At 36.2% G+C, this 16,268-nt stretch overlaps 1 protein-coding gene across 3 annotated transcripts in view; it reads left to right on the plus strand.

Moving 5' to 3' along the window:
* Window positions 1-16,268, plus strand: part of CPNE8 (copine 8) — a 281,410-nt gene that overhangs the window by 212,246 nt on the left and 52,896 nt on the right. For all 3 annotated transcript variants that reach the window (XM_003405719.4, XM_064284393.1, XM_064284394.1), the window contains one exon: window positions 14,472-14,518. In XM_003405719.4, the coding sequence (XP_003405767.2) occupies window positions 14,472-14,518 (47 nt within the window). The remainder of the gene's footprint in view (window positions 1-14,471; window positions 14,519-16,268) is intronic.

Genomic DNA, 16,268 nt, shown 5'->3' on the forward strand with positions numbered 1-16,268 from the left:
CCTTGATTATTTGCGAAGCCATGTTGTTGGCTTGTTATTTTTCATTCATTGTCTCAGTCCCTTAAACGCTGTGTTTAGCTTCAGTAGACAGGTTTAGAGATTCAAGTACACAATGAGGCGATGAGCCAGTTGAATTCTAAATCAGCCAAAATCCAATTTTTATGCAAAGACTTTGTGAAATAAAAGTCTAGTTTTTAGGCTCCCCTTTCTTTCCTTTTTTTTTTTAAGCATCAGATTATTCCTGCAGCATGAGATACATTTTATGCCTTGAGGTAGTAAAGAGCTTTATTTTCTAAATCAAAAAATAATACCCACAAAGGAGCACTGACTGTACAGTAATAAAAACTGATAGCTTTTTCTAGATTGTTGACTTTGGGGGTCATTATTTTTAGTCATATGCTATACATTTGTCCCAGTGGTTATTTTACTACACTGTGCTTATTAGGAATGATTTTAGATAATAAAAGTCTGATATAATTGACTAGTAAGGAATTTTATTCAGCAATCCCTAACCTATGGCATTTAATATCCGAATTATCATTAGTAAGGACAATGTCAGATTCATTTCAAATCACAAACTGTTCTGAAGTCTAAGATACTTTTTTATATAGCATCATCATTTTTATAATTATTATTATCTGTGGAGTGGGTTTATCCATCTCTACAGGTTGGTAGAATATATGTTTTCAACACCTCACGTTTTAAGTATTTTGAGAGCAGAACCTTATAAATTTCAATTTGTTCTTGTCTCCCCTTCACTTCTCCATGGCTCTCAAGTCTTTTATGAAATTCTTCCTTCCACCTCTAATGCGACCAAGTAACAAATGTCTGTCTATAAAGTTTTCTGCAGCTCTCTGACTGGCAGAGGAAGAGGGAAGATAGATCACAAACTCTGCTGCACACTGAATTGCTGCCAAACTACCAGAATTTTATATTGACATGAAACCCTAGTCTTTTTCAGAAAATTAAGTGTATTAGAACCTGGAAAGTCTGCAGACTTAGTCATTTTCTTCCAAACTCACATCCAGCTGGTCAAGGTGAGCTGCGCAAGTCTCTACCACTTATGCCCACTGTTTTGCTAGTTTACCTGGGTGTCATTTTAACTGTCCATTTATACGACTTGTCTCCTGAGAGAAACTGGAAATTTTTAGTATGTTTATAAGACTGAATGCATAGTACCAGTTGCCATGGGGTTGATTCCAACTAATGGTGACCCTATGTGTATCAGAGTAGAACTATGCTCCACAGGGTTTTCAATGGCTGGTTTTTGGAAGTATATCACCAGGCCTTTCTTCCAAGGCATCTCTGGGTAGACTTGAATCTCTAACATTTTGCTTAGCAGCTGACACGTTAACTGTTTGCACCACGCTGGAACTCCAAACACACACACACACAAAAAAAAAAAACCAAACCCACCGCCATCGAGTCGATTCCGACTCATAGCAACCCTATAGAACAGAGTAGAACTGCCCCATAGAGTTTCCAAGGAGAGCCTGGCAGATTTGAACTGCTGACCTCTTGGTTAGCAGCCGTAGCACTTAACCACTACGCCACCAGGGCTTCTCCAAACACACAGTAAACCAAAAAAAAAAAAAAAAAGGCCAAACCTAGTGCCATTGAGTCAATTCCGACTCTCATAGCGACCCTATAGGACAGAGTAGAACTGCCCCATAGACTTTCCAAGGAGCGCCTAGCAGATTTGAACTGCTGACTTCTTGGTTAGCAGCCATAGTACTTAACCACTACGCCACCAGGGTTTCTAAACACATAGTAGCCATTGAATAAATATATATTAATTAGAAAGTCACTTTAAGCATGACTTTCCATCCTTTTGCCTCTCCAATCTTTGAACATAATTAAAACATGAAGAACAACTAGAACTTTGCAAGCCACTGACCTTTAGGTTAGCAGCTGAGCACTCAACCACTATACCACTAGGGTGCCTTCTTTTAAACACAGAGCATGTCAGTTCAGTGAACTGGATTGCAGACCCTTATATCTGTCTCTCTCAGACTTTATCATCTTGTGACTTTCCTCTCTCCACCCCTTATATCCCATGCACCAAACAAAACAGATGGACCAGACTTTCTAGGATTAAAAAAAAAAAAAAAATTTGTTTTGCCCCGCCAGATATTATATCAACTGAACTCTATATGTGGGGTTTGTAATTACTTAGAGAGAAGATCAGATCGAGATTAGAAGTGTGAACTCCTTCTTTTCCTCACAACATAAGAGCAGGATAGATGAGAAGAGGAGACACAACCAAGTCAGCAAATTCTGGGAAAGTGTCTCGGTGAGAAGTTCCGTAAATGTTTTCAAAAACTCAACGTGATTTGGAGGAAGTAGTTTGCTAATAATTGGATGCATAGAATTTTGCTTCTGACATAACTGTCTGGTTCAAATCGCAGGCGTGCTTCTTACTAGCATGACTGTTTGCATTTCTATGAGCTAGGAATAAAATAGTAACTCTGATCTAAAATAGTGACTGTATGGGTTAAATCACATACAGTTAACAACGATTAATGCTAGCTATTAATTTTGAATAATTTGAATTTATTTAAAGTTCCAGTATGTCTTAATCTCATTTGATCATCATGATATGTTGGTGGTATTTGGCCCACTTAGTATCAGAGGAGAAACCAAGACATGGAGAGTAAAAGCATATATTCGAACTCACAAAGCTAATAAATATCATTTTTCTTGTGGCTCAATTATCTTTGGAGGATAATGCCAGGATATTTTTCTCATTTTAGAGAGTTCTGTTCATGTTGACCCAAACTCCTAACCCCAGATCTAAAAAATTTGTTCTAAAATATAGATAAGGAGTTTCTATTCCACTGAAAAGAGAAAAGGGATAAAAAATCTTAACAAAGAAAGAGCTACTACCTATTATAAGCTCATTTTAAAGGCAAAAGTGGGCTTCTTGATGCTACTTATTTTAAAGGCAAGTTGAATATCAATGAGTCCATTTATCAACAAGCACCCTAAGAATTTTTTCTTTGAAAAATATTGAAGCAATTTCAATGATGCTGTAAAATGCTTGCATTAGTTTCATAAAGCTGTTGCATTATATTGGCTGTGTTGCCTCAGGGAACACATCTTGCCAGAACATGCAACACTATAAGGCTTTTTTTCCTAATTCAGTTTCTTATATGAAAAGTGAATATACATGTCTGGGATTTTTTTTATAGTGCTTCATGTCGTGGCACCCAAATGCTTTGCGTTCATCAAATCAGTGGAGAGCTAAACCCTGCAGCACTAGATGGGAATAAATATAATGAAAATAAAGCCATTTTGCCTTCATAAATACATTCACATAAAACATTATCATATCTAAACTAAACCTATCTAAACTAAGGTTTAGAAAAGGAGCTTTTATAAATATTAAGGAGATTCATAGATATTATTTTGGTTAATACATGATTCTAATTATTGTATATTTAAAATGCATGCTGGGAAAGTCTAGAAATGTCTGATTATGTTAATATTGTGATTTCATTGCCAGCTTATGTTATTCTGCAAATAATTTTTTTTCAGAGCTATTCATTTCAATGTCAAAGGAAATTGCATGTATGCTTTACTCTGAGAGCTAATACTCATTTCTTGGTTATATTTTGTGGCTAGAGTGTGCCCTTTAGCCAAGCAAAGTGGAGACTAAAAGAACTGAGTGACATTTGCAAAACTATTGTTGTTGTTGTTAGTTGTTGTTGAGTCGATTCTGACTCATGGCAACCCCATATGTGCAGAGTAGAACTACTCCATAGGGTTTTCCAGTCCATGACCTTTCAGAAGCCAGGCTTGAGTCCTGTCTTCTGAAGTACTTTTGGATGGATTCGAACCACTAACCTTTCAACTAGTAGTTGAGAAATTAGACATTTGTGCTATTCAGAAACTCCATGTGAAACTCTTATAGATACTAAAAAAAAAAAAAACTTTAAATATTTCCCTATTAATAGTGGGCTAATGATTGTCTCTTTAGACATAGAAAGCTTTTTTAAAATATAGGACCTTGGGTAAGAACAAAATTTTTTGTATCAATTTCTATCTAGATATACTCTGTATTATTATATCTATTTCTTTGAAATTATTCTGTTGTGTAATACATATTTTGCTGTATCTAAAATAGCTTTTCTATGGTGGAAAAGTGGCAAGTTGGGGGCTAGGGAAAGGAGAACCAGAGATAAACAAGCAGTGACTGCCAAGGGCAGCTGGGTGTAGAGTGGAGAATTTGTCACTGACGCTGTTTAGAATTGCTGGTGTGTGGTATTAAAAAGTTGACTGCCTATTAGTAGATCACATTATTGTTTTTAAAATTCTTTACAGATAGTGCAACCCCTTTTTGGCTGCAGTGGTTGGAGTTTCATTGTCCCACCCTTGGTAGGATTGGGAAACACTCTGGGAAGGATAAATGAAAAAGAAACTTATATTACTATTACGAGAGAACTGTGTCTTCTGGCCTGACAGGAATGGGTTAATATGAGCCAGAAGAGGCTGGCATGGATTGGTCAAGGAAGGTACCCTCCATAATTTAGAGTATTTGTTATGTGCAAGAACCTTAAAGTTGTGTTTTTAATCTTTGGAGAACTCCTTCAAAGTTGCAGTTACCTGTTTACTATATGAGAAAACCAGGGAGCTGGTCACTTTGCATAAGAGTCACAGTTAGCTAGTTATAGGTCTAGGGTTCAAACTCCAACCTATATGATTTGGAAGTTCATGGTCCTTTCACTAGGAGTCATTGTCTCTCCAGCACCTACCTCATTTAAATGACATTCAATTGGGAAGTGCTTCTATGTTTTATTTGGCGCTGAATTTTGATTATGTCACTTATGAGATATTTTCTAGCTATTGCTTTAAAAGAAATCTCTGGGTGGCTCAAATAGTTAAGCACTGGACTGCTAACTGAAAGGTTGGCAGTTCAAACTGGCCCAGAGGCACCTCAGAAGTAAGACCTGGTGATCTGCTTCCGAAAGGTCACAGGCTTGAAAACCCTATGGAGCAGTTCTATGCTGCACACATGGGGTTGCTGTAAGTCAGAATCGACTTGACAGAAAATAACAATAACAACGACTGGTTTAAAAAAAAAAGTTGGGGATCTTTCAAATCTTCCTAGAACAGTGAGAAGATCAGCAAGCCTCCTCTGAAGCTGTATTTTAGAGCACTCCTGTTGTGCTAAAATATACTGAAATCAACCTTCAAGGTCTTGAGAAAGCACAATGGATTGTTAATTTATGAAAACTGGATTCTGTTTGGAGCAAGAATATTAACACAAAGAGTTGAAGAATCACATCAACTGTCTCCATTTTCTTTTTCTTTTTACCTTTAATGTTTCATTCATGCCTCAAAAATCCATTGTGCTTGAAAGGACCCAGACAGGAATATAGGCAGAGGGAGGGGGAACTTACAATTACTTTATGCAGTGGGATTTTGTTTGAGAAAGTATCTAGATAACACCTTCCCAAAAGGTTATGATCTTTGTGGTGCATTTTTGGATCGAGCAGGTTGGGACCTTAGTTGCTGGTGTGAAGGAAAGGAAACCAGACATGGGAGGATCAGGTTCTGAGAACTAACCTGATGCTGAGGTAGGCCCAGAAATTTGATAAGCTTTGCACACTGCAGTATTGAAAGAAGTTTGATAAACTTGGGAACCTGTCAGGCTAGCATCAATAATAACAATAATGATAATGATAACAGCTACTCTTTGAGTATCTACTGAAAGGACAGGTGCTTTTCTTGTTCTCACATCAATAATCCAAGGAATATTTTATTATTCTTCAATTATTACATATAACAGAAAAGTCAAATAGCTTTTCCAAGATCACTTTACTAGCAGTTGAAAGAATTTATTTTTGAACTTTTACCTACCAAGTGCAACTATTGCACCACCAGGGCTCCTTCTCTATTAGCTTACCAAACCCAAACCAATTGCTGTTGTCTCTTTATGTGCAAAACCAGAGTCCCTGGGTGTGCAGATGGTTAGTGCACTGGGCTGCTAGCCAAAAGGTTAGAGGTTTGAGTCCACCCAGAGGTACCTTGGAAGAAAGGCCTGGCAATCTACTTCTGAAAAATCATCCATTGAAAACTCTATGGAACACAGTTCTACTCTGACACACATAGGGTCACCATGAGTTGGAGTCCACTCGATGGCAACTAGTGATGGTGATGGCGGGTCTCAAAATCTGCCCTCATTCTAGATCTCACTTGTTTAGGGCAGTTTATCTTGTGGGTAGGTTAGGAGCATGGGAAGCAGGAGTTTTAAGGAGGCAGCAAAGTTTGGAATCAGGTAGCTGTCTGAATTATCATTCACATAGTTATTTTTAAGAAAGAAGAAAGTTAAAACAAAAAAAGGGTTCAAAGTTCACCCCTGGTGAGATAAGGCCTACAAGGAGGAGACTGGATGATAGTGCCTGAGACTAGTGAGTGGGGTGTTCAGGGTAGGTTCCAGGCCCAAAGTATGAACTTCAGTACACACCAATAAATCAAGACATAAACATAGTTAGGATAGATGGTAGCATGGCAGGAATGAGAGAAATACTGTAATGAGGTAGGCATCACTACTGCATTTATAGGTTCTAGATTCCAACAGCTAGTGGGTCTGAATCTGCATTTGTCAAGATTATCTATAAAAGAGAAGTGAGGGAAGGCAGTCTTTCAGATTGATAATGTTCTGTTTGTGCAACTGAACAGGATGGGAAATTGGGAAGAAGGTACAGCAATCTTTTTTTTACAGCCCCATCACAATTGTTAACCCACTGTTGAGTTGATTTTGACTCATAGTGACCCTATAGAAGAGAGTAGAGCTTGTCTGTAGGGTTTTCTATGCTGTAATCTTTTTTGTGTGTGTTCGTGCTTTTGGTGAAAGTTTACAGCTCAAGTCAATTTCTCATAGAAAAATTTAGACAAACATTGCCATGTGACACTAATTGCAATCCTTACAATGTGACAACACACTCCCCCTTTCCACCCCAGGTTTCCTGTGTCCAGCCAACCAGCTCCTGTCCATTCTTGCCTTCTCATCCCACCTCCAGATAGGGGCTGCCCATTTGGTCTCATTATTCACCTGAACCAAGAAGCACACGCCTCACAAGTTCTCTATGTGCGTGTGTGCATGTAGTTTTCTTGAAATGCACATATATGCTTATATTCTACAAATCTTTGCTGTGCTAGTAAAATCTTCCCATTTTGACATCTTATTTACCTATTATTTACAACTTTTGGGAAGGTGGCAGATTAAAATAGGACATATGCACTGGGAAGTGTCATGAGATGTTACTACTATCTTGTGAAATTTGGCAGGCATACCTTTTTTATACTCAGAATATAGTACTGCTAGCTGGGTTTCTTAAAATGCTGCTCTTTCTCGTCAGTTTCAAAAACACAAAATGACAGTTGAAGTAACACCTCCTAAGCAAAATATTTCAAGGGTTTTTATGTGATTATTCTTATGAATTTTCTGTCAGGAGTGATCTTGAGTGAATTCACATTTTTAATGTTGATACATGATTGATTTTTTTCTCTAACATTAGGCTTTAGCAGGATGTAAAAGGGTAACAGGTATACTGATCAAGATGTTTTGTCTTGTCTGCTTTTATGACACAAATCATTTATCAAAGTCTTCAAGAGATCTTTCTTATAGCCTAAAGTTATACTATTGCTAGCAGCTTTATTTAACACTTACTTTTATTAATTCATATTCTCTAAATCATAGAACCACCACCTTTCTGTCAGTTTGTTGTATTGGAGTGACTTGTGTGTTGCTGTGATGCTGGAAACTATGCCACTGGTATTTCAAATACCAACAGCGTCACCCATGGTGGACAGGCTTCAATAGAGCTTCTAGACTAAGACTAGAAAGAAAAGTCTGGCAATGATCTACTTCCAAAAATTAGCCAGTGAAAACATTATGGATCACCACAGAACATTTTGCTTTGGACATGTCATCAGGAGGGATCAGTTGCTGAGGAAGATATAATATTTGGTGAAGCAGAAAGCGAAGGATGGTGAGGGAGACCTTCAGTGAGATGACTTGACAGAATAGCCTCAGCAATGGACTCAAATATGCTGGTGATCATAAGAATTACATGGGACCAGGCAGCATTTCATTCTATTGTTGTACACAAGGTTGCCATGAGTCGGAGTCAACTTAACAGCAGCTATCTATCTAAGTACATAGAATGTGACACTTGTTATCTATCTAAGTACATAGAATGTGACACTTGGTATAGTAAGTATACATTCTAACATGAATAGAAACTCAGGATTAATTATGGGAACGAACAAGCTATTATCCACCATAAATATGTATTTGAGTTTGAGATTATTATATGCTTATGAGTTCAATGATAAAATGCCGTGCTATTTTTCTCATTGTTTTTAATAATAGAAAACTGGAATGTAAACACTATGAGTTCAAGGATGCAGTCTGTTTTGCTCCCATTTTCACTTAATCACAGCACAATGTTTGGCAATTGGCAGATGTGCAATAAGTAATTGTTGAATTACAGTTTAATGGAAAAATCCAAATAGTATGATAGTAGACTAAGGAGTTATCATAACCGTGAAATGCTTTATGAGCCATCGCATTTTCCTTCCGATTTGAATACTTCTGATCCAAAACAATGGAGAAGTATTCTTTCTCACATGCAGAATGAGGCAAAGAATTCACCAAATTTCATAATCAATCAGCCACCAAATGTGCATGAAAAATTCTTATTTACTTATTGACTGTCCCTGTTGCAGACACCAGTCTTATTTATCATTTAGTGCTAAATGCCTCAATCTTTTATACTCAGTCTTGGAGTATCCTAGCCTTAAAGAGCACTCTTGGGGCTGCCTTCTTCTTTCTTCTTCTCCTCCTCTTCCTCTGCTTCTTCTTACATTTCTTTTTAATTTTACAATTAATGGATTATTTTGTACCTGATTTACTTGGTTTGGTAATGTAGTTTAGCTTAGCCATCTAAAGGTTTCATTTTGTTTAACTCTAAACATCTGCTCTCTCTTTTTCTCTTATTATGTATAGTAGAGGTTTTTTTGTTAGTAGCCACCATAGCTTTTCTTTGTAGCTTTGCTGGGCATAACTTTGGCTTTGAAAGGACCTTTATATCTCTGATTATTGAAGTCTTTTAGATGAACCTAATGCTTGTACAGATTGAATAGATATGGTGAAAGGATACAGCCCTGACACAGACATACTCAATCTGTATGCTGAACATATAACCAAAGAAGTGCACTATATGAAGAAGAACAGGGCATCAGGATTGAAGGAAGACTCATTAACAGCCTGCCTTATACAGATGACACAACCCTGCTTGCTGAAAGCGAAGAGGACTTGAAGCACTTACTGATGAAGATCAAAGATCACAGCCTTCAGTATGGATTACACCTCAACATAAAGAAAAAAAAAAATCCTCACAACTGGACCAGTAAGCAACGTCATAATGAATGAAGAAAAGATTGAGGTTGTGAAGAATTTCATTTTACTCAGATCCGCAATCAACGCCCATGGAAGCAGCAGTCGAGAAATTAAAAGACACATTGCATTGAGCAAATGGGCTGCAAAAGACCTCTTTAAAGTGTTGAAAGGCAAAGATGTCACCTTGAGAATTAAGGTGAGCCTGACCGAAACCATGGTGTTTTCAATTGCCTCATATGCATGCGAAAGCTGGACAATGAATGAGAATGACCGAAGAAGAATTGACTCCTTTGAACTGTGGTGCTGGAGAAGAATACCATGGACTGCCAAAAGAACAAACAAATCTGTCTTGGACGAAGTACAAACAGAATGCTCCTTAGAAGCCAGGATGACAAGATTATGTCTCACATATTTTGGACATGTTATCAGGAGGGATCAGTCCTTGGAGAAGGACATCATGCTTGGTTAAAGTAGAGGGTCAGCAAAAAAGAGGAAGACCCTCAATGAGATGGATTGACAATGGCTGCAACAATGGGCTCAAGCATAGTAACAATTGTGAAGACAACACAGGACTGGGCAGTGTTTCTTTCTGTTGTTCATAGGGTCACTATGAGTCAGAATTGACTTGACGGCACCTAACAATGACAACAACAACAACGCTTGAAAGAAGTTATGGTTATGCCACACATCCTGGGCTGCTCTGGAGAACATGTGAGAAACAACTATAAGATGTACACATTTAAAAAAAAATTTAGTCACCAGTAAATATGGTGAGATTCCTATATTTGCAAAGCATTGTGCTGTTGTTATTGTTGTTAGGTGCCATCTTGTTAGTTCTGACTCATAGTGACCCTGTGTACAACAGAACAAAACACTGCCCCATCCTGTGCCATCTTCACAATTGTTGCTCTGTTTCAGCCTGTTGTTGCAACCAGTGTCAGTCCATCTTACTAAGGGTCTTCCTCCCCTTTACTGACCCTACTTTAGCCAAAATAATGTCCTTCTCCAGGGACTGATCTCTCCTGATAATGTGTCCAAAGTATGTGAGACAAAGCCTCATCATCCTTGCTTCTAAGGAGCATTCTGGCTGTACTTCTTCTATGACAGATTTGTTCATTCTTCTGGCGTTCCGAGGTATATTCAATATTCTTTGCCAACACCATAATTCAAAAGCATCAATTCTTTCATCTTCCTTATTCATTGTCCAGCTTTCCCACACATATGAGGTGATTGAAAATACCATGGCTTGGGTCATGCGCACCTTAATTCTCAATGTGACGTCTTTGCTTTTTAACACTTTAAAGAGATCTTTGGTAGTACTATTTTAAGTAAGAGTTGATTTAGACAAGGTCTTATTTGTATAGCCTACGGGAGATTGAACCAAAAATCAACTCACTATATTGACCTGTATAATATACTGAAACATATATTCTCGAAACTCAGAATTATTTTTCATCCTAATAAGGTGGCATTTGAGTAAAATATGTAAGAAGACATATATGCCGGTAATCTTGTGATTTATGTACTTGATGACATACTTGATAGAAGGACAAATTTGCCTGAGCATGAGATTATGTCCTGGCATCTTTATTATTAAGAACACCTGTGTAGTATCTTTTTAGATTATAATATAGTTGTTATCTTTTATTGAATTCCAGCTATAATCAGGCAGTTTACAAGCATGTAATTTGTGAAACAAAGTAGTATATATGTTATAAATATGGTCTTTGGAGTTAGATGGAGTTCAAATTCCAATACTGGTATGCCAGTTTTAAAAGTATAGCTTACTTTGTCTAAAAAAGAAAATATCTTCTTTATAATTTTTTATGAAGTTAATTGATGGAAGCTATGTAAAAACATATGGTGTATATATGTGTATGTATATAAACTCCAAAACCCATTGACATCAAGTTTATTCCAACTCCTGGTGACCCTATAGAACAGAGTAGAACCACCCCGTAGGTTCTCCAAGGAGTTGCTGGTAGATTCACACTGCTGACCTTTTGGTTAGCAGTCAAATGCTTAACCACTGTGCCACCAGGGCTCCAATATATAAACATGTGTGTGTATATATGTCCTAAATAAATAGCAACTAATAATAATATTTCAAGTAGTTTTACTTTTTGTCCTCTGTTAAGGGCATGCTATGTGCCAGGTGTCTGCCCTCTGAGAGTTTTGAAACTTTACGAAGGTCACCAACTGGGTTGCTAGGATTCAAATCCAGTTCTCTCAGACTCTAAAGCCCATGCCCTATCCACTACACTGTACTATCTTGTACTGCAGTCGTGTCTTTCCCCGGAAGCAGAATTACAAAGCAATGTACTGACAGTCACTATTCTTTTCAGTGCCTCAAAGGGGATTATTATCTGAAAATGGTCTTCAAATGTCTCACTATATTCCTTCTCTAAAAGTTTTTCTCATTTTGGTTCATCCTGTTTAGTGTTATACTCCAAAGTAGACTAAATTTTTAGCCTATAAACCTAATTTCTACTCTGAGAAAAAAATTACTGTATAGCTATAAATGGAATCTATATTAGTTTTTGTTAAATGTAAAGCACAAAAGGTTGTTCATCCCTTCAAAAAAAAAAAAGTGCGCATCTGGTTTCAATCCCTTAATAGTAGCTAAGGCTTTTCAGGCTTAATTTTCAAAGAAAGAAGGAAATATTATTATAGTTTCACTAAGAGAACCCTAGGGGATCCTATGCTGTGATCAAAGTCGTTTATTAGAAGGTTAATTTCCTGGCCCCCCAGAGTCAAACTGTTTTGTTTAAATCCCATCATTGTATCACCATCATCATTTATTCAAACAGTTCCCAACTTTTGAAGTGTTAGCCCTTTCAAGACCCAATTATTTTCTCTTTTGAATTTTTTGTTGATACTGTTTTCACTAATGAAGGCATGCTGATTAAAGGGCCAATTCAGAATTTTTGTTACCAGTTGTGGATTTTCGTACTCATTATTTGGGATCCCATATATCCCAGTAGCCTCTGGATGACAAATCTTGCTGATATGATTTGATGATTTTTTTTTTCTCTTGAAAATTTGCAAAACATGAGGTAAAACATGAAGCACCTGGCAATAACTACACATAATTTTATTCTAGTCTCTTTCTTCTTAGCCTTTTTTTATTATTTGTCATGAAACTTTTCAAAACGTGGTACAATGCATTCTTTCTTGCTGCAGAGCAGTACTTACAGCCTAAATTAGTAAAGCCAAGGAATTTTTTTTTTTATCTCAGGAAAATTACCACTACAATGCATTCTTCATTACTGCAAAAGCAGTACTCAGAGGCAAAACAAATAAAACTAAAGGAATTTGAATCTCAGGAAAATTACCACTACTATGTATTCTCCATGGAAAAGGCGGTACTAATAGCTAAGAAGCAGAAACAGCTGCCCTGGAATACTGCAGAATTACAACAGTGTATGCCACCTCCTACAGGTGGAAGCAATGATTGGGCCCTAAAATTGAATGCAGGGTAAGAATAACTTACAGAAGTTCCAATTTTTAGAAAAGTACCACTGCAATGCATTATTCCTTATTGGAAAGATGTTATTTACTATTCAGAAGCTAAAATAAAAAACCAAAAATCAAACCCAGTGCCATCGAGTCAATTCAGACTCATAGCGACCCTATAGGACAGAGTGGAACTGCCCCATAGGGTTTCCAAGGAGCGCCTGGCGGATTCGAACTGCCAACCCTTTTGGTTAGCACTTAACCACTACGCCACCAGGGTTTCCGAAGCTAAAATAGAAGGGAGCTAATAACACCTGAAAACAATGAATGGCATAAAGGAGAAAATGGCCACTATGACTGAATAAAGACTGACAATAGCTTATTCTCATGATAAGTACATTCTCACGAGAACATAGTAACTGGGAAACATAATCAAGAGGCTTATCTCACAGAAATAAAGGCAAACTTGCCAAAAGTTTAGAAAATTCACATATCCAGGAGGCATCACCTAAGAAAACTCTCAATCTACACAAAAACGAGACTCCAACTCAGGATGTTTGAGTATCGCCCATTTCAGAGGGCTCCTACCTTGAAGCTAAATGTGTTAAAATCAGGCTACCCCCTTTCCAAAGAACTCTAGAGGCATAAAAAGTGGGTGGGATATCATATGTCCAACAGTTCTTGAAAGGGTTTAATCAGTTGTGAGGTGTTTTAAAAGTAATTTGTTTCTAAAAATTGTATAAATACGTATATTTTCAAATGGTTTACTTTTTAAATTAAAATTTATTTTTTAATTAGGTGTAGATTCCAATTTATCCCAGTAATCATGTCTTTCACTTATTTGTATTCTTATGTCTTCTTTGGTGAGAAAGAGGTAGAATTACATATAGAAATAGTCATCAATATGTGCATAAGAAGAAACTTATGTGAATATTACCTCTTTAGTTTTCATCAGAAAAAAAAGAAAAACAAAAAATTAATCCAGTCAAGTAATTTGGAAGAATTATCATATGCTAAAAATTAAAAATATATAAACAATTTCATAAATACACAGACACACACATGAATGCCGTGAATATTGATGGATAGACTGGTACCTGAAATTCTTCATCTCTGAAGAAAGCAAAAGAAAACATGTGTTTTCAGACTTGTTCAAAAGAATTTGCTTAAGAAATGACTTTATTAGAGATTATTTTTAACTTTGCCATGCTTTTAAGGGCATAATAATTTCATGAAGACTATAGAATTGTTTAGAAAAGACAAATTAATAATAAGTGCTGGCATTTGAGACTGGCAAGTAATTATTTCCAGTTTGTCTTCTTCATTATGAGACACTCCCTTAATTATTGTGCTCCCAAATACAGGTTATTTTTATTCTTGAGACTTTATTTTTTCACATTACAGTCGTATGACTAAGATACCTTGCCAAATTCTTACCTTGTAAAAGTGTCTACCTGATGCTAGTTAGTGTATGCTGTAGTACATTTGCTAGTAATAAACATTTAAGAAAATTAGTGACGTTAAAAATATGATAATGCAAATGGAAAAGAAACACGTTTTGTGAGGTTATTTAATTATTAATGATTCTTGTTTACTTATGTTCTAGAACGCAAATCAACTTCACAGTGGCTATTGATTTTACAGCATCAAATGGTGAGTATTATGACTATCCCCTGGAGAAAATTACCAGCAATTAAGTTAAAAATAAAATTTTTTTTGGTGAGGTTTAGATATTATATTTCCACATTTATATACTTCTGATTTCTTATATAAAATTAGTTTTTTCTTTTTAATATTATAATATAGTTCATATATAAAAAGGACTACAAGAAATATAACAAAAATATGTAACAGTCCTCCTCAGTTTATTACATGTTGAAATATAGTCATTTTTGCTTCTGAAGGAATAAAAATTTCAGATATAGTTAAGCGCATTGTTTGCCCTGCCCCCATTCCACTGTCCTTTCTTCTGCATACATAACTACAATTGTAAAATGTGTCTATTTTTAATGTTCATTTTTATTTTTTGTGTATATTAATTTAGATAAATATAATTCAGTAGTGTATGTTACTAATGCAACTTGCCTCATTTTTACTCCATTATTTGTTTTTAAGAATTAATCATTTTAAAATATTTCCATTTAATTCAGAAACCCTGGTGGCGTGCTATGGCTGCTAACCAAAAGGTCGGCAGTTTAAATCCACAATATGCTTCTTGGAAACTCTATGGGGCATTTCCGCCCTGTCCTATCGGGTCACTGTGAGTCAGAACAGACTTGACGGCAATGGGTTTCTTTGGTTTTCTATCTAATTCATTCATATGGACTGTCATCAATATAGGCAATACTACATGTGTAGATATTCATAATTTATATTTCAGACATTTTAAGAAAAAAGAGAGTGGAATTTTTATTTTATATTGAAGTAAACTTTGTTCCAAACAGAATAACTGTTTGAATTTAGTTATTATAAGAATATGACTCTCATTATTTAACTTCTACCAGAAGTTGTGACCAGTTTTTTGGTTTTTTAATCCTTTCTTGTCCTATGACTCTCAAATATATTCTCTTTCTCTCACATTTCTCTCCCAATGACTTACATTTCACAAAATAATAGATTTTTTTAGGTAAGAAAACACTTTACCTGGGAAAAAAAACCAAACCCATTGCCGTCAAGTTGATTCCGACTCATAGCAACCCTATAGGACAGAGTAGTACTGTCCCATAGAGTTTCCAAGAAGCACCTGGTGGATTTGAACTGCAAACCTTTTTTGGTTAACGGCCTTGGAGCTTAATTACTACACCTCCGGGGTTTCCAAGAAAGCACCTTAGAGATCACTTAATCCAACCCTCCTCTTATACATATGAGGAAACTCAGATCCAGAAAATATTTTCACTACTTAGTATATCTTAGCTGTTATTTCTAGAATAAGAACTAGATATAAGAAGATCAAACTTTAATTCAGCTTACCTTCTTTACTACAGTGTGTTGTGTTTATTCTCCAACATTGTGGATTTAAGTTGATGATTTTTACTCATGGATTTTATTCAGTAAAATTTGGAACATAGGAATAATACCTAAAGTCCAACAGGTTTAAAATAGTAGTTTTCATTCACTATAAACACTAGGATAGCAGCTAGGAGAGACAAAAACTTGCAGAAAGACACAAATTACTAAGAAAAAAGTGGACCTATAGCAAGTAAAGAGATTGAATTAGTAATAAAAAGATGTCTTCACTGGTGAATGCTAACAAATATTTAAAGAAGAATTAATACCAGTCCTTTACAAAGAGGAGGAAACACTTCCCAACTCATTCTATGAGGCCAGCAATACCTTGATACCAAAACTAGACAAAAACATCACAAGAAAAGAAAGCTACACACTAATATCTCTTATGAATATG

The sequence above is a fragment of the Loxodonta africana genome, chromosome 4, assembly GCF_030014295.1.
Source record: "Loxodonta africana isolate mLoxAfr1 chromosome 4, mLoxAfr1.hap2, whole genome shotgun sequence".
NCBI lineage: Eukaryota > Metazoa > Chordata > Mammalia > Proboscidea > Elephantidae > Loxodonta > Loxodonta africana.